The 22178-nt window shown below is 34.1% G+C and overlaps 1 protein-coding gene across 1 annotated transcript in view; it reads left to right on the top strand.

Moving 5' to 3' along the window:
• Window positions 1-1461: 1461 nt before the first annotated feature.
• LOC105626627 (ras-related protein Rab-37) overlaps window positions 1462-22178 on the top strand; it is a 77804-nt gene continuing 57087 nt past the window's right edge. The window contains exons 1-3 of the mRNA XM_012207920.1: window positions 1462-1524; window positions 4083-4361; window positions 18141-18251. Of these exons, the coding sequence (XP_012063310.1) occupies window positions 1462-1524; window positions 4083-4361; window positions 18141-18251 (453 nt within the window). The remainder of the gene's footprint in view (window positions 1525-4082; window positions 4362-18140; window positions 18252-22178) is intronic.

The raw sequence follows: 22178 nt of genomic DNA, 5'->3' as shown, positions 1-22178 counted from the left end.
TGAGAGATAGAAATGCCTTCATGAATGCTTATTGTAATGTTGCGTGAAAGTGCGCGCATATTACGTGACTGTGAGTTGAAGAAGAGTTGAAATTGAATGGATAGAACCACTCATCGAATTTAGAATTACAGTGCGGAGAGCTTTGCAGAGTATGGTTCCTCGATTTTCCTCGACCAGGATTGATACGATGACTTCATCGCGGTATATATATCACTAGTCGAAACTTTGATCTTGTGAAGCAAACTCGCACCCTTTGAGTAAATTTACACTCGAACTATAGAATCGGTCGCCTAGAACTATGATAACGCCTTTGTATAAACTTCTTGTAGAAAAGAGACTTATGCAGGGATTGAGAGATAAAATCCGATTTTTTTTTAATATATTATAATAAAATGCTTGAAATATTTATGATAGTAATAATTCAGTAATTATATTTTATTTCATTGCGAGGAAGAGAATATTTTTTAAATAGATATTTTATAATCTCTCAATTGAAATCTAGAAATTTGATGTTTCATACAACTTTTCAATAAATAATATTATAATAAAGTTTTCCTTTTCTATTTATTCATACAATATACAATAATTGATCACGTTTCGGCTGTTCTTTACAGTCATCTTCAGGATAATCCAATATAAATCTAAGTCCAATTATTTTCAATAAATAAATGCATTTCCAAAAACCTTGAGTGAATAATTGAATCTTCATTGAATTGTGAGCACAGCTCTTCTTAATCAAAGTCAAAATTAAGTTTTAAGAAATTGCTTTATTCTGTTCCAAAAATCTACAATGACAATCATATAATTCTAAGATAGTCATTAAATATGTGTCCACGTCGGCGTCAGAAATACTGAAAATGGCTAATGGTAAAGAACAATCGAATTGATCAATTATTATATTGTATGAATAAATAGAAAAGGCAGATTTTTGTATAAAAGACACAAATAACAATCATATTAATTCTAATTTGCTCGGTTTATTATAATATTACTTTGATTATCGAGAACTCTAAAAATTGTTTTTTTTTACTGTAACAATAAATTTCTTATTAGGACTAATAGAGGCAAATTATTTTTAACAACTTACACAAGCATAGACTACAATGAACTATTTTAATTGTTTATTTCCTTTACTTTTATCATTACGAATTATTGATAAATTATATACCGCATACTGAAGATGGTCTGATACGAGACATCGATCGGTCCGAAACATTTATAATTTTATTAACGTAAAAATTTTAAATATATGACATTCACAAAAAACATCCTGCGTGTGACTGTACATTCTTTGCATTTATTTTTGAAAGAGAATTTTTTTTAAATTCATACACAGCTTTTTATATTATAATTTCTTATAACGCTGTTTATCTTTATTCATAAATAGAACATACTAACGGATAACATTTTGTTATTTGCAGTTATCTAATGAGAGACGATATTCGCGTTTAGAAGAGCACGATGAGAGGTGGTGTTGGTGATGGTCCAAACACAATTACTGTTCCCGCTTCGGCGTCTGTTAATGTAAGTACATGTATCCTTAATGTACAATGATTTGCGCAATTGAATAAGCATTACAAATATAAGAAATTCATGAAAAGTCCACTTTTACGAATATTTGGATTTTTAAATAATATAAAAATTATAAAGATTTGTTTTGATATTATGTATCAAAATTTTTTCAAATATTTTTTTTACTGTATCAAAAACTTGAAAATTTTTAAACTTGATCCAGTTTGTAACTGTGAATTTATTCTTGGGAGAATCGATCGATCGCGCGAGGTGCCGAGGTGTCGTGGTATCGCGACGGTTTTTGCAACCCAATTATCGTTGCCGACTTTATCACCAGTATATGGACAACCGTCAGTTGAGTAATGAGCGTGGAGAACCGGTGCAACAAGTATCCCAAGAGTCCGGTAGTCGTACACAGGTCACTATCGATCGTGTTCGATTAAGCGTCTGGCTTGATCAATAGTGCATTTCTAAAGCTGTAATTTCCATCTCCTTTTTTTTGCTTCATCGATTCTTGCTCTTTATACACGCCGAAACAAACTATTTCGTATCTCGGTCATTAACAGAATTGCTTTTCCAAATCGATATCTACGCGCACAAATGCGTTTATTCTAATACTGTTGATAATACTGTTAAATATAAAATAATTAATCGAAACAAAAGTAGTCTTTCTTTTTTTTAAATTTTTGAACACTGAAAACGAATCCGATTTTCAAAATTGTGATGTATGAGAAAACACTTTGGAAACCGGATTTGTATTCAACATTCAAAAAACTACGGAAAATGATTAATCTCATTTTCGTTTTTTTTTTTCGAATAGTATAATTTATAAATTCAACCATTATAGACTTTAATATTCTTATTTGTGTATTCATATATACGGTCTAAATAAATTTATTATAAATTTATAAATATATTTTTTATATGTCAATATATATGAAGGCAAATCTTGATGTTTGAACTGATTTCGCATAATAAAAGTTGTACGTCACGTGATATTTCAGGGATGGGATTAATGAAGGGCGGTCTAACATTGGGGTAAAATGAAATGGAAGGCAATTATTTCGGAAGGGAAGCGATGTTGGGACAATGCGGGTATTCATTACCATAACATTCCAGTTACTTTGTCCCATCATACTGTTACGTGATTTAACTGTAGCATAAAGTATAAATTAATTCAAATTACGGGATCAGCGCACAAATCTACAATATCAATATTATACACATAGAAAGTAAGAAAAAGGGATCGGGAAAAATTGGGGAAAAATTTTGTACATGGGTATACATATACAAAATGTACGATTTTATGTGACATATAAAATAAAATAAAGAACACACATAGAATGACAAAACGTTTTTACTTTTATATAAAATATATTGCAATATAAAATAAAGAGATATTAAATTCATAATGCTAATTGAAATACGAGAATTAATGTAATGATGATAATAGTAAAACTACTGCTGCGCTATCATTTGTACGTGCTATCGATAAAGGCCATTAAGGCGCGCGACGTGAAGAATCGAAGTAGTCAGACGTCGCTAAAGTAACCTTCATGGAGTGTATTCGCTAAAATATTCAGCGGGGAGCTGGCTACCCGGGAGATTATATCGGACTTCTTCGGTGCCTCTTCGTAGGGAACAGTGCGAACCATAAATCATGTATGCCAGTTGCTTTCCACCATGTAAATTTATCGATTCCACGCGAGCCCTTTCAATTTCAAGAGACGCTGCTAATGTTACGACTAAGACGTCACGAACACGTTTACGACAAGTCTTTTACCTTATCATATTTTTTGAATATGTCAAATACTTCAATGAGTTAAAAGTTCTCACGTGACAATTTTCGTCTGTGATTAACTCCACGATGTTACACGAGAGTTAGTGAGCGCATTCGTAACTCCATAAAGAATGCAGGTACTCATCTTCATGTCATTTTATGATCGCGCGCAACCGTGTAGTGATCTAGCTTCTATATCGGAGTCGAGGACTAATTGGCTTTAAGTACTACACAAGGCCGTGGCGTTACGGCACGTTCTTCGAAGATGGAGATGTCGGTCGATCGAAGGACAGTTATTTCAGCATTCGCTGCGTGGCAATGGCATTTACGAAGAGCATCTACCGAACTGGTTTCTCCGGTAGGCTTCGATAATGCGACAAGCGGCACTCGTTTCGCGGAAAGTTACTGTAGGTAGAAAGACCGCGAACGATTTCTTTGCGACCTATACGACACTCGAAAACGATCAAAGGGATTGTAATTACAGTAAAATAGCGAACTGGATTTTCTCGATCAGCCGTTTAAAGAACTTTTGTGAGAATTGTATACTATTGGGATTCGAGTAGTTGAATATTTTTATTCCTTAAAGTTATACATTAATTAAATAATTGGTTAATTTTGGGCATTAATGATAATGTGACAATTTTCTGTGAATTAAATATATTTTTTACAAATAATTGATTAAAAATAAATAAATTATAAGTTTTATGTTTAAATTACATATTTATGTTAGTCAATGACGTTAAACACATTCAGAAATGTTCAAAGGCTTTGCGTTAATTATGATTCGCAGTTTTTGACAACCGAAGATAGCATGAGCGACGACGTATTCGAAATGGACGACGATCGCTCTTCCACTGTCACGAATGTCATTTCCGGAGGTCTCACGCCCGCAACTATAGAGCGATCCTTCGAAAAGACACCCTCACCTACCGGATACCGCGATTATAAGCCACCTGCCGAGGTACTGAGTAACAACTACAGCACAACTTTTAAGACAACGAGCGACTTCGACAGCGTAAGAAGTGCTTTGAAGAAAGACCAGGAGAGAGATGATAATTTCGCGCATAAGGTACGTCGCTTACCTACTCTTTAAATCTTTTAGAGTAAATCTCACTTCGAAGAGTGAAATCTCACTCTTAGACCGGTATTCATAGTCGGTATTCTTATTTGAAGACCGTCTTAAGTAATAACTTAAGATGCTAATGCGGCTCTCTAATTGATTCGTGATATCTCAAGGCTGAACTTAAGACGATTTTGAATAAGATAAGAGCTAACTATGAACATTGATGGAAAATTAAAGATGGAAAATTGAACAACTCTTTATCAAGACTGGCTCAATTTTTATTCTTTAAAATGTGAGATTTTACTCCAAAGACTTTAGAGAGTATTATTGTTAGCATTCTTCATTCTTTTGTGTATAAATTCAAAAGAAATTACTTTCAACTACAAATATATTAAATAAGAAGCTCCTCGCCTGTTTATGAAATTTCTTTCATGATAAATCATATCTTGAGTTGACCTTGAGTACCAAATACGCGCAATTCGGCAGCAAAGCAACTCGTCGTCGATCGGTAGATCACCACGCTTCCGAGATGCAATGGGATTAACCTTGCCTTCCGTGCCAAGGACAAGCCTGAAGCCGTCCTCCTCTCCCTCAGCAAACCCGTGGAATAATGATCGGGAATGCCAGAGGTTCGTGGTGTAGCCATGGTACGGCCCCCGAGACGATTCTCCCGTCCTTCATTTTGCGTCTTCGTTCTCTTCTTCGCTCCTATTCGTTTCTCTCTCTCTCGGTCCCTTCCGTCTTTTTCTTCGCTTCATCACGTCCTTCTCTTTGCCTCGTTCGCGAGCTTCCAGCTAAGATTCTTCTGTCTTCGCCGCCTTCTTATCTGCTCCTTCGTCGTCTTCATTCGCATCCGGTGGAAACGCGATTCGCGGATAACGCTTGTTAGATAACGCTTGTAGCATCTTAAGCTTTGTCTTATAAATCTGATCGTCCACGAAAACAGTCATTTTTCTCAATTATGGATATATATTTCTACATATTTAATTTTACTATTCTTTGAAGCTACAATCTTCGGATATTTAAAAAATTTTCCTTTCGCTTAATTTTCATATATGAACGATATATGCGAATGCAAGTGTGAAGTTAAACAGAGCGCAATAACTGCGCGATAACAAGAACGTAGGCAAGGAAACATATTTAATATACATCGTGATAAAGAAAAAGGCAAATGTTAAACATATTTCTAACATATTATAACAGCAAATTCTTAATTATCTTGACAATATTGTAACATCAAAATGTTTAATATTTTAATGATACAGAACTCTTGGATAATTTAGATCATCCTTGCGATAATTCTTATTGATAATTAATAATTGCATGCGATGTATCATATAATGCAGGACCAATATTTTGCCAGAGACAAACTCTAGATCTATGGAGTCTGAATTCTCGATCAGTTTCAGTTCAGATCGACCGGGAGCGATAACGCTTCGCGCGACGGGCGCTAAATATAGGACGCGATCGGGGGCCTCCGTTGCACTTTTCCGCGCGTGACATTTAATTTTATGCTCCGAGCTGTATGCGAGAGTCAACGCGCAATAAAGTAGAACCCAGAAGCCACATCGAGCATTTTTTTTCCGGTCGTCCCGCTGCAATTAAGGAGAGGGTTCTCTCTTCGTGACTACTCAACGTGGAACGGAAGAGCGGCGGGAGGGGAAGCCAGAGAGGGGCGGCGGGCTTGAATAAGCTACTACACAGGGGGACCAAGTAAAACCGGTAGGGGGTCTACCATCTCTCGAGCCGGTTCTTGCCTTGCACTTTCTTCGGCCGTCCGAGCACCTCGTCAGTACTCACTTCGTACCGCCTATAAAGGATAATTGAAGACCCCGCGCAGCAACCAGCTTGATTTTTGCAGATTCTCTCTGAGAAGGGGAAGATAAATATCGTATTAAGGGAAGAGAACTGCGTAGCCTTTCTCCTCTTTTCCCACCCACGTGCCTTTCATCTTGTTCTGCGTTCAACGGCCTCGATTATACCCCGACTGCGTACATTCTGATAAGTCTGACAGAGACGTATTGTTTAGTGAAAATTTCGCATGTATACTGGTATATATTCAGACAGATTTCCATGATACATGCGAAAATTCGAACTGTCAGTCTCAAATGATTGGTGGAGTCGGGTTTGATTTTCCGAGACTCGCTGACGAGATGCGCGTTATTTTTTTTTCTCTCTTTTTACAATACAGCATGCACACTCGGTTGAAACTCGACTAGACAACGCATCGCCGGCACCGCACACTGACCTCAACGGCGGTTGTGCATCTGGCGGGCTCGCGCAGTCGCATACCAATTGAGTTAGCGGCCGTGTGGTAATGCAGAAAGACGGCGGGAGGACGAAGCGGTGAGACCAACAGCATGTACACTAGACATCGAAGCATTCCGTTCGTGGGGTGAGCTATCTTGTCAGTCGATTTCCGGTTTTACTCTTGGTCCATGATTCTTCGCGATGTCGCCAATGAAAGATAATAATTCAAATTCGTAATTCTTTTTTTAAACCGAGAGGCTCATCCGTACAATTTTCTGTTTGAAGATAAAATCGCATCTTGAATTTTATCAAATAAGAAAGAGAATTTTATTTTTGATCGAATTACAAATTTTGCAAATATGTTTTTTAACGCTATAAACATATTTTTAATTCTATAAGTTCGCCAATTCGATTTGCCGAAATTGAAACGCAGTCGTAAACTGAAGCTGGAAATAACATCATTTATCGTCACATTGATCGTCAATTTTAATAATGGTGTTAATATAAACACCTTATAAAAAACTTATTGCAAAAAATATTACCTCAACGGGATTATTGAAATTTCGTTAAACTCAACGAAAATATGGAATTGATTTTATTTGTGTAAGATGATACAGTCTTTTAGACGGTCTCGAAAAGAATTTTTATCCAAGAACGCGTATATTTTTTTTATTGATGTTGTTAAATGCTGTTGAGAGCGAGACATACAATAAAAACGATGGTGGAAAGAGGAGAATGAAGCTGCTGTGACCACATCCACCGCGAGAAATTGCAACGTCCTTCGCGGTTTTATGGTTGCCGCAAGGGAGATGAGCGATCTTTCCGCGTATGGAACCGCGTTTGCTCGTTAGATCTCGTGTTGGTTGTGACGATCGTACGCCATTGCGTCCCGGAAACGGCGCGACGGATTCCTCGATAAGAGGACTCACGCTTGTAGATACAGCCGCGATTATAGTAATCCAGAGACGATGACCTCGATAAAACATAATAAAATTTCTTGTAAGTGTCACTTGATTCATATTTGGAATCTTCGGAATGTTTATCAGAAAATTGTACGTTTTCCTAAGATATTGATCAATAATATTAGGTGTGGGAAAAAGTGGCGTTTTTTTTAATGCCATCTAACGGGAAAAACGCCACGAACTTTTTCCCACACCTAATACTTTTTATCGCAGAATATGACTATAATGGATGATTTCTTGGACAAAGATATATAAGAAAAACGTGAACAGTGAAATGGAATTTCGTTTAAAGAAATATATTGAGCATGATTAGTTTCGTTTCTTAATAACGTCAAACAATGTTGGGTCGTGAAAAATGTTGCACTTGTTCGTTATCGTCTTTTATTTTTTACATTTTTTGTATAATAAAAAATTAAAAATTCTTTGATGTAGAATTATTTATTAAATAGAATAAATAATTTATTATTTTACATACATTGCTAAGAAGGGACTTGATTTACATATCATTTTATTCACATGCATCCATTTATATCTTATAAATTAATAGCTAAATTGTGCAGAACAAAAACTAGAATATCTTCTATTACCGCTCATACTGACTTTTTTTGTTTGCAGTTGCAGAACTGCAACTATAATAAATTTTGAAAAAGAACTCGAATAATAAAAGTGACTCTGATAATTTTTAATTGATAGTCTTAAAATTTCTTTAAAAATTATCTAAAAAAATTAAAAGTTTCTTCGAAAATATATAGGAAAAATATTACATAAAAGTAAATCCCGCAAAGGTTTTCAAAAAAAATTTCTCTTTTGCATGCAAAAGAGTTAAAATAAGATAAACGTTTTACATGAAATAGATTTGCAACAGTAAGCTTTCTTAGAAAAAGTACAGTAATCATTCAATTATTACATTTTTATCGGTGAATATTGGAAATATTGAATGAATTTTAGGCAAATTAATATTTAACACTCCAACTGGGTTTACTGAGCCGCGAAGCTCAATAATTGATAAATTCGAGAAGAATTGCGCAGACTAAGCAAGAAATGGTAAACATATTAACGACATGTCCTTATCATAATCATAATCATAACAGTGGATTTGTTTACGACAGATATTTCCTGTGGTTTTGAATAAAAGAATCAAATTTCTATTTTTCTCTCTCGTCAACTCATAGAAAATAAACATCTCTCCTGTTTGTGATCTTGTCTTCAAAGAGAAGATAAATTAGCTCTTTAATAGTGCGCGCATGTTTAATGTAATTCCAAACTTTGTAAATCGTTTCCCTACTTCTTTCTCTTTCCTTTGATGGCGTCGAGTTTGTTTCATTTGCAAGAAACGCGCGGGGCAGTATTTTCGATCGCACTCGGACTTGAGTTCATTTTGTGCTTGGCTGATTCAATCCCGTTCGGTAATAATCTAACCACCCGCAGCTGTTGCACCGAAGAACAGCGAGCCTCTATTAAACAAGCGCTCGACGACCGCGACGATGCGGCTCGAGTTATTTTTATCGCGCATGGCGTTGTCTACTCGTGAGATTTCTCGACGACGAAGAAGGAAGAGGAACTTGCGTCGCCAGCACCTGGTACTGTTATATACGAGGCGCTACGTAATATTTGAAGGGGTAAAATAAAACCAGAAATTGTCCTCTTTCTCTTCTATAACGACTTGGCAAGAATTATGTCACAAACATTGCCTGTACGCTGAAGATGTAGTTACTGTAACAATTTTTAAAAATAGAATTTTTCTTAAAATATTAATTATTAATGTATTTGAAAGAAAAGAATGAAACTCGACATATAACACAAAAATTTTTAACCTCAATGGACTCTATATCTATATCTGCTGATTCTTTATTCGCTCTTATCTTCTCTTTCTTATTACGTTTTATTTGAAAGAGAATGGCTAGAAAGAATTAGATGTAGATACAAAGAATTTATTGGGATTAAGAATTTTATGGCATTATATCAGAAAGGTAATTCTTATTTTTAAAAAAGTGCAAAAACTTAAGAATCTTAAAATAAAATCATGACTTGTACAAATTGCGAAAGATGAAAGTCGCTCGTTACATGAAAGCTTTCGTTGTTTGAGAAAAGATTTAAAGGTATAAGTTTAAATTATGAAACTAAAGTTTTCGTATTTCGAAATAAAGATTACAAGTTGTAGAGATGTTATGCTATGTAATGATGAGACACTCTACAATGAAACGTATACCAATGAAACATGCAGCACATAAAAGAAAGCGTGAACAATGCATGGTTCTTATAAAAATTATTTTTGTGACGGTATTCATGACATTCGACTATCGTTGTATCAAATCTCAATCTTTCTGTTACGTGTGTATATTAAGAAGGATACTCAATGATTTTCTTAATTGTGTAAAAAAAACGTGAAATACGTTAAAATTGTGTGTCTTTCGGATCCGGTTTTTCATGCGGATCTAACTTGCGGTTAGATTAAGTTTGATAATAAAAGTTGCATTTTTCTAGTTATTCACTATACTGATGGTTAATCACTATACTAATGGTTTTGTAATAGTAATATGAGTATTCACTACAAATCTATCAGTTTAGAGATTAATAATAACTAAAAAAAAACAATTTTTATATTATCGTCAAATTAAAGTGAGGTTAAATATAAATCACAAGGTAATTGCAAATGGAAAACCGAACCTTGGAAAAAAAAAGAAAATTCTGCAGTGCGAGAATTATCGTTCTTTAATTTTATGAAGGAGAAATGATATACTCGAATGGCAAATAATATCGCAAAACTTAAACGAATTATGATAGACGTATGTATGTGTAACGTATATATGTGCGTACGTGCAGCGATGCGTGCACATTGCCTCACGTCGCGACGTCATCGTCGGGCACCACCAAGCGAATGCACGTGCACTCGCAAATAGCTCGATTCATTGCGGTGTACTCTGAAACCGATCCACGATCACGCAGCTCGTATTCGTAATCGCAAAATACCGTTGAGGCTTTTAATACCGTAACCAGGCACCGAGTTTGGACCGAGCTGCGGATAACTGCGTGCGAAATCGCTTTGACAGCGGACGCCACGTGATCGATCACATTTTCACGTTTGTATCGATAACTCTACGCTTTTCCTTCATATAGCGAATAGGAGAATTAATATGTCCGGGCATCGGATTTAGGAGATCTAAAGTTATTTCTTGAAGGAATTTTTCTATTTATGATTCTCATAAATAGAAAAGTATTTATAGATATTGGTTTTCTATTTTAAAAATTCTTACATTACATGAAGTGCACATCATGTCTAAATGTCCGAAAAGTAAAACATCATGTTCTGCCAATTTTGCGATCGAGGAAAAAAAAGTTCTCGACTTGCGATTTTATATTTTAATAATGGATTTATGTAGCTGCTAAACAAATTTAATTACAATCGATTTGTCTTCAATTAAAAAATTATCATTCGGCTTTTAAGTTCAAATAAAGAATATATTTAAATATATTCATTTTATATTTACATGCCATTGCACATTATATTAACGTTATATTATATTGATTATCTAGTTGATCTGCATTGCTTCGTGCATTGATGCTCAAGGCAAAATGCGAATCGCACACTTCGGACAACCCACGCGCTCGCGTTTATCGGTCGTATCGCCGCACGAATCGTCGTTTCCTCTGTTTCGTCCGTACGTTTCTCCTTCTGCCTCGTCAATGATTAGCATACGAATGTACACGACCTTGTCGCGCCATTGGACATCGAGACTACACGAAAAGCGGCATTGTGCTCTGCCATGTCTAAAAGCCTCTGGATATGAAAATGCGAATGATCCGAGTCTTCAAGAAAGAACTTTAGGTTTACGTATGGAAATACCATGGTAATAGAAAAATTATGGTAATACTACATCGTATATCGATGAGGTTATATTTAGCTCCGAAAAAAAATATTCTACTAGAATTTTAAATATGTATTATACATATTTTTTAACGAAAACTTATGAAAAAATTTTATACAACTTTTAATACTGATTTTGATACAGATTTTCCTATTGTATTAAAATTATGCACAAAATTTGGCTGACCGATGATTTAGAATTTGAAATTATTTCAATAAGAAGTAATACGTTTTTAAAGAACAATTAAGATAAAATGAAAAAATTTTTATTTATACGATAAAATTGTATTGTTAAATATAAATATTGATTTTATTAAACTGTTTTATATGTAACATTCATTTATGTGTGTGTGTGCGCGCGTGTGCGTGTGTGTGCGTGCGTGCGTGCGTGCATGCGTGCGTGCGTGCGTGCGTGTGTGTGTATGAGTGTGTATGTGTGTGAAAAGTATTCAATTCCAATCATTTCTCGCAGAGATTATATATCTAATACGTTCTTAAGAAATTTTTATTATTTATTTTATTAATACAGTAAAATTTGTAGATAAGGATTATCATTGTTTTTTAATAATTTTTTTAAACTTTCATATGTATGAAAAGAATATTGTTTTTCTTTTTTTCGTCGCGAATACGCTGCTTGCTCCGAAAGAATATACTCGATGCCGTATTTATACGGCATCGAGTATTCTTTCGAATCTATATAACTCCTTCCTCATGTTTTCCTTCATGGTACATTTCGCAGAGCCAGAATGTGAAACATAAACTCATTCTGCAACTGGAATTCCCGCATTTCGCGTTAAGTCTCCTTTTGTTCCTTCTTGCGTTCTCTAAATTTCCATCGCATTTCCTTCATGGCATTTCCTTCCGGTTGTCGTGCAATCTTGCCGACAGATCTTTATCCGTTGACAAGTCCCTCGATCCATTTATCGGATGAAGAAGGAATACTTCGTATTGCTCAGCTCTTGCACGAACGATGTACGTGAATTTCCCCAGTAAAATATTGTCATGCTGAAATATGCGTGGGAGGACTTCTTTTTTTTCACGTTTATTAGTCCATTTGGCGTCCACATTCTTCTAAAGAGTGGTGCTTATCGAGCATTGCTAACCTTTTTCCCGCGCTGCACAACATTTTTTTTTCCACATTTTTTTTCTCTTTTTTTAACGAGTCGTTAAATGCGCACGTAACGCGATATCTCATGCGTTCTCAAACACAACTGCTGCATATGTATATATATATATATATATATATATACATACACATATATATACACACGCGATTGCACGTGCACGCGCTTAAACGCGCGCGAACGTTTCATGCAAATCGCAATATGACCCGTATGCCGTACATGGCGCGTATTATGCCGTTAATGAGCAACTCCTTTTCAATTGCTACGATTCTTTGAACTAGCATCGCGTTTCTAAAACAAAATAAAACAAAATAAAAATTCTTCCAATTTAACATACACTGAAAGAGAGCGATTTTGCTGAAAAATTTAAAAATTTGGCTAGATACAGATCTGAAAATTTATTGGACCATCAAAATAATTTTGCAGGAATTTTAAACATGATAAGCAATGCTGCAAAATGTTTCGATATTAACAACTAGTCTTATCTAAAATTGTTTTAATTGTCCAGCAAAATTATTTTTCAAATCTGTATCTAGCTGAATTTTTTAATTCTTCAGCAAAATTGTTCTTTTAGCGCATGAATATTTTTATTGTATAATTACATCTTTTTTTTATAATAGTAGTCTAGAAAAGAAAATATTTATTGTGTAATTATATTTTTTTTATAACAGTATTTTAGAAAAGAATTCAAAATTTAAAAGCATAAAATATATTCTTTAACAAAAAAATAACGCACAGGTCTTGAACGTTTTTTGTTAAAAAATGTAATTATGTCTTTTTTTATAACAAAAATCTGCAAAAACATATGTATGATATGCTGCCTTCTATATTACATGAATATGCTTTTTACTGAGTGAATAACACAATATAAAGCACGCGTACGCGCGTATGACAAAACCCTCAGTCGAGGGTCACAGGTCCTTCACTTAATCAAAAACTGTGCAGGAAGGACTCGTTCTGCAGAATCCAAATAATATTGACGATCGCGACGGGTCTCGCGAATCCTACAACTTCTCGTTCGTAAATCTTTACGGCTTGTCTTCATGGTACGTCGGTTTTACGATCGCACTTTTATGACGGCTTCGTAACCGATCGCGTACCCAGCTTTACACTTCCGTCGTGGTTACGAGCTGTTCCGAGATATACTCGACCAAGGGCTCGTAGGTATTATTAATAATTGACAGCCTGCACTCTCACCGGAAGGCTTACAGACTTATAGACTTAAAAGGGATTAGCCGATGATTATGTCGATATTTTAACTTACAATCTTAATTATATACAGTGAAAATCATTTTGTATTCGTGTTAAAACCGATTTTTATTAAAATTTCTGCGTTAAATTTTTAACATATTTGATCATTAATGTGATCATTAATGTGTTATTAGAATATTTTATGTTGACATTTATTTTTTATAATTTAACATACAATATATTTTAATATATTATACACGTTAATTTTACTAATGAATGTACTTTCATAATTTGTTTCCAAATTATGTCAATGTATTTAATTTTTTTATTTTGATTTTTTACATAATATTTGTACTGTCTGTATATATTCATTTTAAATAAGCATAAAAATATAGGTGAATTGTTTGGTCATGTGAAGTTTGTTAAATTTAACACGTTCTTTAATATTTATATAATCATAAATCGCGACATGAATTATGTGTTAATTCATTTTTTAAAATAAATAATTATTACAAATAAGATATCGAAAAGGGACAGAAAATCTTTGATTTTGGCTTTGATGAATTCTATTAGTGCGATACAGATAAATTTTCAAGTGCGATAAAGTAATTATATGTATATTTATCTATTCTGAAAAGCACGACTGTAAATCGCCATTGATTGATAAATTGCGAAGAAACAATGATCGCGACTGATTGCATGAAACTGTTAATCGATAGCGTTCCACGTAGTTACAAGAAATGCGTTTGTTGCAAGAAGTGAACGGCAGCCAGACTTTATGGTCATTGATAAATTCTCCGTCATCGATAAAGATAGATGAAGTCTTTGTGATCTCATTCTTGTCTGAAGAACTAAACTCGCCTGATCTCTTTTGCATTGAAATTTTTATGACATCAACACGCTATATGTAACAATAAAATGTTATAAAAATTATTAGATATCTTTAGGATTCTTTAATTTTGATTTTTGATTAATTTTTTTTTATGAAAACGATGAAACATATTTTCATACAATTATATTAATTAAAAATACAAATCTTTTGACAAATTAAATTTCAGAAGAGAAAATGTGACAATAGATTTACGATATTATAATTAATTATAATATATAATGTTTAATAATCTCTTTGATTTTTAATTATTGTCTAATTAATTTGTCTCAATTATTGTCTGTGTAATTTTTGATCAAGTTATATAAAGAATAAACACTTAGCTTATTATAATAATCTTCAAAGTGAAAAAAATATTACATTTTATTAGCGAATTATATAAGATTTTACCATGTTTATTAGTTTACACCCTTTATAAATTTAATTTTCAAAAGAAATTTATGAGAAAAATAATTTTCCAACTCATGATATAATAGTCTTTAAAAAGCGTTTTCACGCAGCGCAATTGTCGCACACCGAAATCCTTTCTGGCTCGCAGTGAGCTTTTAACGTTCGCTCACCCACCGTGATTACTGGCAATTAATTGAAAACGCGCGGCGGTATAACCATCTACAAAGACACAACGGGGTTCCATCGAGGGTGGAGGAAATGGGGAGAACACAGAGGTAGATTACAACAGTAGAGAGAGAGAGAGGAGGAGGAGAGAGAGAGAGGAGGGAGAGAGGGAGAGAACGAGAGGAGGGGAATCACGCAAGAGGAAGCGAGAGAGAGTGAGATGGGATAGGGAGGGCAGTGAATTAAGTTTCTCCGCCCCTGAGGCCGACACATTCGCTGACACTCGTCACGACCACCCCCTGAGGGTACCGCGAATCTTTCAATGGAAATTCTGTTGCGAAGGGGACGCTGCACCGCCTCGAGGTGCCCGAGGATTATAAATCTATGGTGACACGATATAAAACGATGTCTTCTCGACAATCCGAAAAAACCCGTTTGAAGAGCGAGATTCTAAGAATCAGCTCGAATCGAAGTAAGTTCTCGTTTGCAGCTAGGGACTCTTCGAATTTCTTATTCATTATTTTTCTGCATACATTTATCATTTACGCGTGATTGCACACCCTATGCGTGATTGCACCTTTTTCTAAATGCCAATCGCAACTTTTCGCGATAAGTTTGATATAGTTTCTGATAAGACAAGAAATGAAAAAACTTTTTCTGCTATAATAAGTTGAATGTTGAGATCATGTTATTTGTTTGTGTCTCGTATTTAACCTTTGTTTCTTGTTAAAACAATATAAAAACAGTCATAGTATTACAAGTTTTTTCTTTTTTACACTCGTGAAACTCTTACGATTCTAATAATTTTATAATTCTTAAATTTGGATCTACGTATTTTAAGCCTTAATCTGTAAGAAATTGATCAATTACAGTCGAATGCGAGGAGAATAATTGACTATGATTCGTCCATTTCTTATTGATGTCATCTTATGATTTAAGACTTAAAAACTTATTGTAGATCCGGGCTAAAATATTTACTTGAATGTCATGCTTTACATTGTAATACTACTTTGATTGTGTTTCTATATACACTATCAATATTGAAATTTATATTATATTAATAAAAACAGTTTTGCTGAAATATCTAAACTTTTAGCTAAATACAAATCTGAACATAATTTTATTAAAAAAATTATATAGGACTCAAATTGATTGCTGTCAAAACATTTGACAGCATTGCTTATCATGTTTGAATATTTTATTTACATAATTATTTTGAATTTTGATAGTCCAATAAAATTATTTTTAAATCTATGTCCAGCTAAATTTTTAGATGCTTCAATAAAACTGGTTTTTTTCCATATACGTAAACTATAGATTTTCAGTATCGGTAGTGTATATCGGAACGGCCTTTGTATATTCATTCGGTTACTCTGAGAGAATTTATCCCCGAGCGTAACGCGAATACTATCAATAATAACGGCTATCTAAATTTTGAACACGACGAGTCATATAAAAATCCGAGGGAATCACGCGACACGACAAGCGAATGTCAAATCCAAAATGACACCATCGGTATCCATAAAAAAAGTACATTTATATTTCAATATCGGGCATACGCGGGCATTTTTCTCTCTTTTCTTCTGTTCCTTTTTCTCTTTTACCAGCAGTAAAACAGCGGACGATGCGCAAGGGTGTCGAGAGCATTTGTGTTATTTAACCACTTATTGCACGCGCGCTGACATTTTATGAGGAAGGGAACAACGATCCTCCGCCTCCATTGCTAGGACAATAGAGGCACACCTGTCAGACTATCGACGTACCATAGTACCTGCGTTATTGCAACCCTTGTCTTTTATTCCACCGTTTTAGCGATGGCATTGATATTCTCGCGTGCGCGGCGCGGAACATTCGAAGCGCACATATCAATCTCCTGCCACAACCACTATTGTCTGACGACGATGGTGGGTCCGGAAGTTACAAAATAGTGGGAGAAATCGTTTCTACAAATTTCTTTCTTCCTGTTATATATTATCTGCCACCAAGGCATATATTTTGCAACGCGTACGCTTTTCGAATTTTAGCTAAGATATTTACACGTAATATAAATCATGAATAAAAAAAGATAGCAGAATTTTTGTTCTTTATCTCCATTTTCTGAATGAAATAAAGTAAATGAAGTTTACATTAATTCCGTCGAAAAATATTTAATGTTAATTAAATTATAGAAATTTTATTATATTTTTAATTTATGTTTATATCAAATCGAGTTTATATCGAAATCGAGTGCGATGCGCTCATTTAAACAGATGTCCGCTTGGTTTGAAAACAATGTTGATAGTCTGTAGCATTGATTCGTTTTAAACAAGCATTTCTCGATTTCGAGTCAATGCGAATTGATATTGGCTGGAAGATGGAGTCCAGTGCGTCGCTACGCTTATCGCTGCAATCGACTTCGACATTGCTACTGATTGCATGGACTGCTGTGGTTTATTGCAACTGGTGCACTATCCGATGCACTATCATCACGTTATTTCTCTCTTTCTCTCTCTATTTCTCTCTTATTCGTTGGTACCGTATCCAATGGACAAAACAATTTCAAAATAGAATCGTGATTGCGCTCGGAGAGACACTAACTTGACTAGAGTTAGAAAACTAAACTAGCTCCTCGTAATTACGTTCGTTAGCTCTTTTTTTTATATTCCTGCTTGTTCTTGCTAAATGCAATTGAGGAAATATTTACGACTGCTGCGAAGGACATATGTGCGGAAAGATACTTTAATTGGAAAATGAACTTCCGAAGAGAGAAATATTAAATTCACGACGCGGTTCGTAAAAAATGAAGGATGATTTTTAAAGGATTAATTGGAAAATAAACTGAAGATTCGTGATATAAGATCGAGATATAAATTGCAATCATTTTTTTTCTTTGCAACAAATATACGTTTCCATTAAATTGTTTAAGTTTTCGTAATCCGGTATTCATTCACGTGCATGGTGTGTTTGCAGACAATCCTTCTCGGTGATAGCGGGGTTGGCAAGACTTCGTTATTGGTCCAGTTTGATACCGGAAGATTCCAGCTAGGAAACTTTGCGGCCACCGTGGGTATCGGTTTTACGGTAAGTAATACTGCAATACTGAGATATTTAATTAAAGCTTTCCAGCTCGATGAAACCATGCAATGAAAGCCTCTCAGTATTATTTTGCGAAGTTCAAATTCAGCAAGAGCCTTCTATCTACATTTTTTTATTTACTCTTGTCGTCTTATTAATGAACTGCTATCTTTATCAGCTTATAATTATTTTAAAATTAATATTTGATTCATATTGTTCGAATGATCTATGACTATAGTCATTTTTAATTATGAGCTGGAAGGTGTTAGTACTATAGTTATATGTTCTTTGTCTGTTAACTGTGATATCAATACATGTTACCATACGACGTATCAACGTCTGACAATGTGAGCAACACGTTTACGTATGAGTCTAACGGCCATGAGATACATTTGCGTTCTATAAAAGCTTTGTCTCGACACATTATGTTTGTATGTATTAACTTTGAAGATCTTTGATCTCATAATGATAGTATTGAAATACAAAATTGGAAAACAAAGGGAAATCCTAGTTCAACATTTGATTTCTTAAATTTAATCAGTAATTATTTATCGACGATCGATTTATAAAATTGAAATTTTTCTCATGTAAATTGTAAGAAAACTATTATCTAAGTCTGATTAAAGTCTGATTATTTTAAGATAGAATTTTTTTAGAAGCCAAAAAAAGATATTTTTAGGATTTTTTAAAAAAAAACTTTAAACTTGAACTTTTTATTTACACAAAAATAATTTATGAATATCTCTGATTTTTGCATCCATATTAAACTCCTTCTTCTGTTGTTTTCATCACCAATGATGATCTGCGGCGATTTCTGGGAACTTTTTTTCTAACTTTTCTATAGGACTGAAATAAGAAAATTAAAATTTATTTTTCTCGTTGAACGTTGTTTTGATAATAAAATGGTGGCCTGTCAAAATATATTTTGACAGGCCGCTATTCTGTTATTTTCATATTTTGAGGCATTTTAGAGATTTAGTACCAAAAATAATATCCAACGAGAAAAACAAACTTTGATATTTTTATTTTAGGTCCATAGAATAAAAGTGACAGCTTTCACAAATCACCGTAAACTATCATTGGTTAAACTAATAGTGAGAAAAAAGGCAGAATATGGATGCAGAAATTGAAAAATATTTATGAAATATATATCTTTTATGTAAAGATTTCAAAACATTTGAATAAATAATTTTCTTTCCAAAGTTCAAAAGTTTTTAAAAATATCTTATTTTTTCAGCTTTTAGGAAAGAATTTAATCCTTGAGTGATTTCATCTTTTATAATATTACCATTCCGATTGCATTACGAATGCGAATTTTGTCTAACAGTGAGATATCATCTAACATGTATGTATATCTAAGTAGAGATTCTTAAGGCTAAGTTATATGCGTTTGCATATGTTTGACTTCGAGTTCTTAACTTAAAGTAAACTTCAGGTGAGCTGATAAGAAGCAAAACTAAACAAGCACTACTTGCAAATTCCTGTCGGTATCGCTGTAGGTAACGTTACCACTTTCATGTCCCAAATACTGATGCTACATTTGTTATACTTGCCCTAGGAATTTAGTAATCTTTGCAAAGGTAAGAGAAAGAGAGACGTTGTCGATGCTTATATAAATATCTATTGTAGACACCATGTAGATTTGCACATCTAAAACGTTGGCGTTGTTCGCCGTCGCAGCATCAAATGAATATTTATGGCTTCTTCAGACTTCTTGTCAGGGAGAAATTCGATTTATAGCTACGTCACCGATTTGAGAGAAAGAGAAAGAATGAGAAATATTGTGGGGGTCTGTGACAGCCATTTGCATTTGATATTTTCGCAGCCGGACCGATGATTATCGGAGGTACCAGCCTCGAAAAAGAGTCATTCGAGCGAGGGGGCCCCTCCCTTTTATTCACTACTCGATTCCCCGATTACCCCACGGAACGAGCTTTCACGAGTCAGCCGAAAAGATGAAGAGAGGTGAAATGACAAAAGAGAGAGAAAGAGAGAAAGAGAGAAGAGGACAGGTTGGTGGGAAGCGTTTATATTGAGGTTTTCAGGTGGTTGGTTACCCGCCTTTGATGGAAACACCGGCAAAGAAAGTCTTTGTGATAAACTATGCAATTACGGGGGAGGAACGTCGGTAGCGGCCGATTTGTGAATCGTCCAGAGAGTAGCTTCAACTCGACCTTGGCATTTATCAAGCGCATAGCACGTGTCAGCCTGCAGTCGGTCATAATTCTTCATCGTCAACTCGATTATCCGTGGAATTTAATGCTTCGCCACACGAATCTTGTTGATAAGCATTTTGCACTTACACAAAAAGATATTTTAATAAAAAAGTTAACTAACGAAGATATTTTTTATCATCAAATATATAAAAAAGCAAAGCCACAAAATTATTTATAAGTAGTTGGTTTGCGTCAGAGTGTTGTACACGTTTACACTTAAAATATAATACTCTATACTTATCTCTAAATACTATTAAATTCATAATATCAAATTATATCCAATTTGAGTTATTTTTAATCATTTCTATATATTGATGCTACTCTTACTGAATATATTAATTTAATTAAAACAATTTATCTTAAGAAAATATATTAAATTTGACTCAAACTTAGTTTATTGTTTCCTAAGTGCATACGTTAATATGAATTTTGTTTACTTTGAAATTAATTACAGAAATGGATAATTTATATTTTAATACATATGAAAGTAACAAAATATTATTTAATTCAAGAGATTGGGTTGCTCCTTTCTAATAGTGTACGTATTACAAAAAGTGTACGTATTATATAAAAATTATGTAAATTATATAAACTATGTTTTACGAGTCATCCATATAAATAATCTATAGCTCATCGAAGTCTATATTCTTTGTCATTGCATTAGTCTAAGACTTCTATTTCGCTTATATATTTTTATTTAATTCAATATTAAAATTAGATATATTAAATTAGATATATTAATTAGATATATTAGTCATAAAATCTAATTTATTTTTAATCAATTAATTAATTTAAATGACTTCTTTCTGTATTCTGTTATCCAATTTATCAAAATTTACGTTGCTTATATGTCTACAAAGAAAAAATTCACGTAAACAATACATAAATAATTTCCATGTAAACGTTGAAATCCATGTAAATCTTGAAATATAAAGTACAATCTCTTTTACATTCTTTCTTCACACATGAAGGACTTTGTTGTGTCTCCATTATAGGAGGCTTTATTTCCGCGATAGAGTATCGTGAAATATAGAACTTGGATGTCGAGTCGTAGATGATTATAGGGCATCGAGTCGCTGTACTTTCCAGTTACGAGAATGCGTCTCGCAGCTTCTCCTCTCTCGCGCTTGCCGGTGGCTGATCGTCGTTTCGCTAACAGTTCGAGAAAGTTGAAATTGCTCTATCAAAACGACTGTTCCGCTGCGGATTTCTCCGGCAACGCGAGAGAGTCTATCTTGAACGCTCTCGCGCGCATGAAAGTTTCATTTCATTACAAAACCGAGGAACGTCGCTGAAGACGTATACGTGCGAGTTAGAGAAATTGCTTGCGCGATTTTTCCTCTCAAGAAAATAGTAATTAATATTTGATTAAGAAAGGTCTGCGAGCGCGCGATTGGAATTAATATTGCAAAGTGTTTCGGTTTCGATTTTCGATATCGTGCGTGGAGTACAACTTTAAATGAATTCGGCGATATTGCTTATAATTATTTCTGTTTATTTAGTTTTTGCAAATAAGAGATCTGTTTTTCTTACTGCACTCTGAACGGTACAATAAGTTGAAGTGAAATAAACATATATTTTCATTTCAATTTATCGCACTATACTACTTCAGTACTAATTCAGAAAGTGCAGCATTAAAAAACAGACCTAAGATCTCTCTCTTTCTCTCTCTCTCTCTCTCTCTCTCTCTCTCTCTCTCTCTCTTCTTCTCTCTCTC

The sequence above is a fragment of the Atta cephalotes genome (genome assembly GCF_000143395.1).
Source record: "Atta cephalotes unplaced genomic scaffold scaffold00005, whole genome shotgun sequence".
NCBI lineage: Eukaryota > Metazoa > Arthropoda > Insecta > Hymenoptera > Formicidae > Atta > Atta cephalotes.
This window is presented reverse-complemented; position numbering and strand designations above follow the sequence as displayed.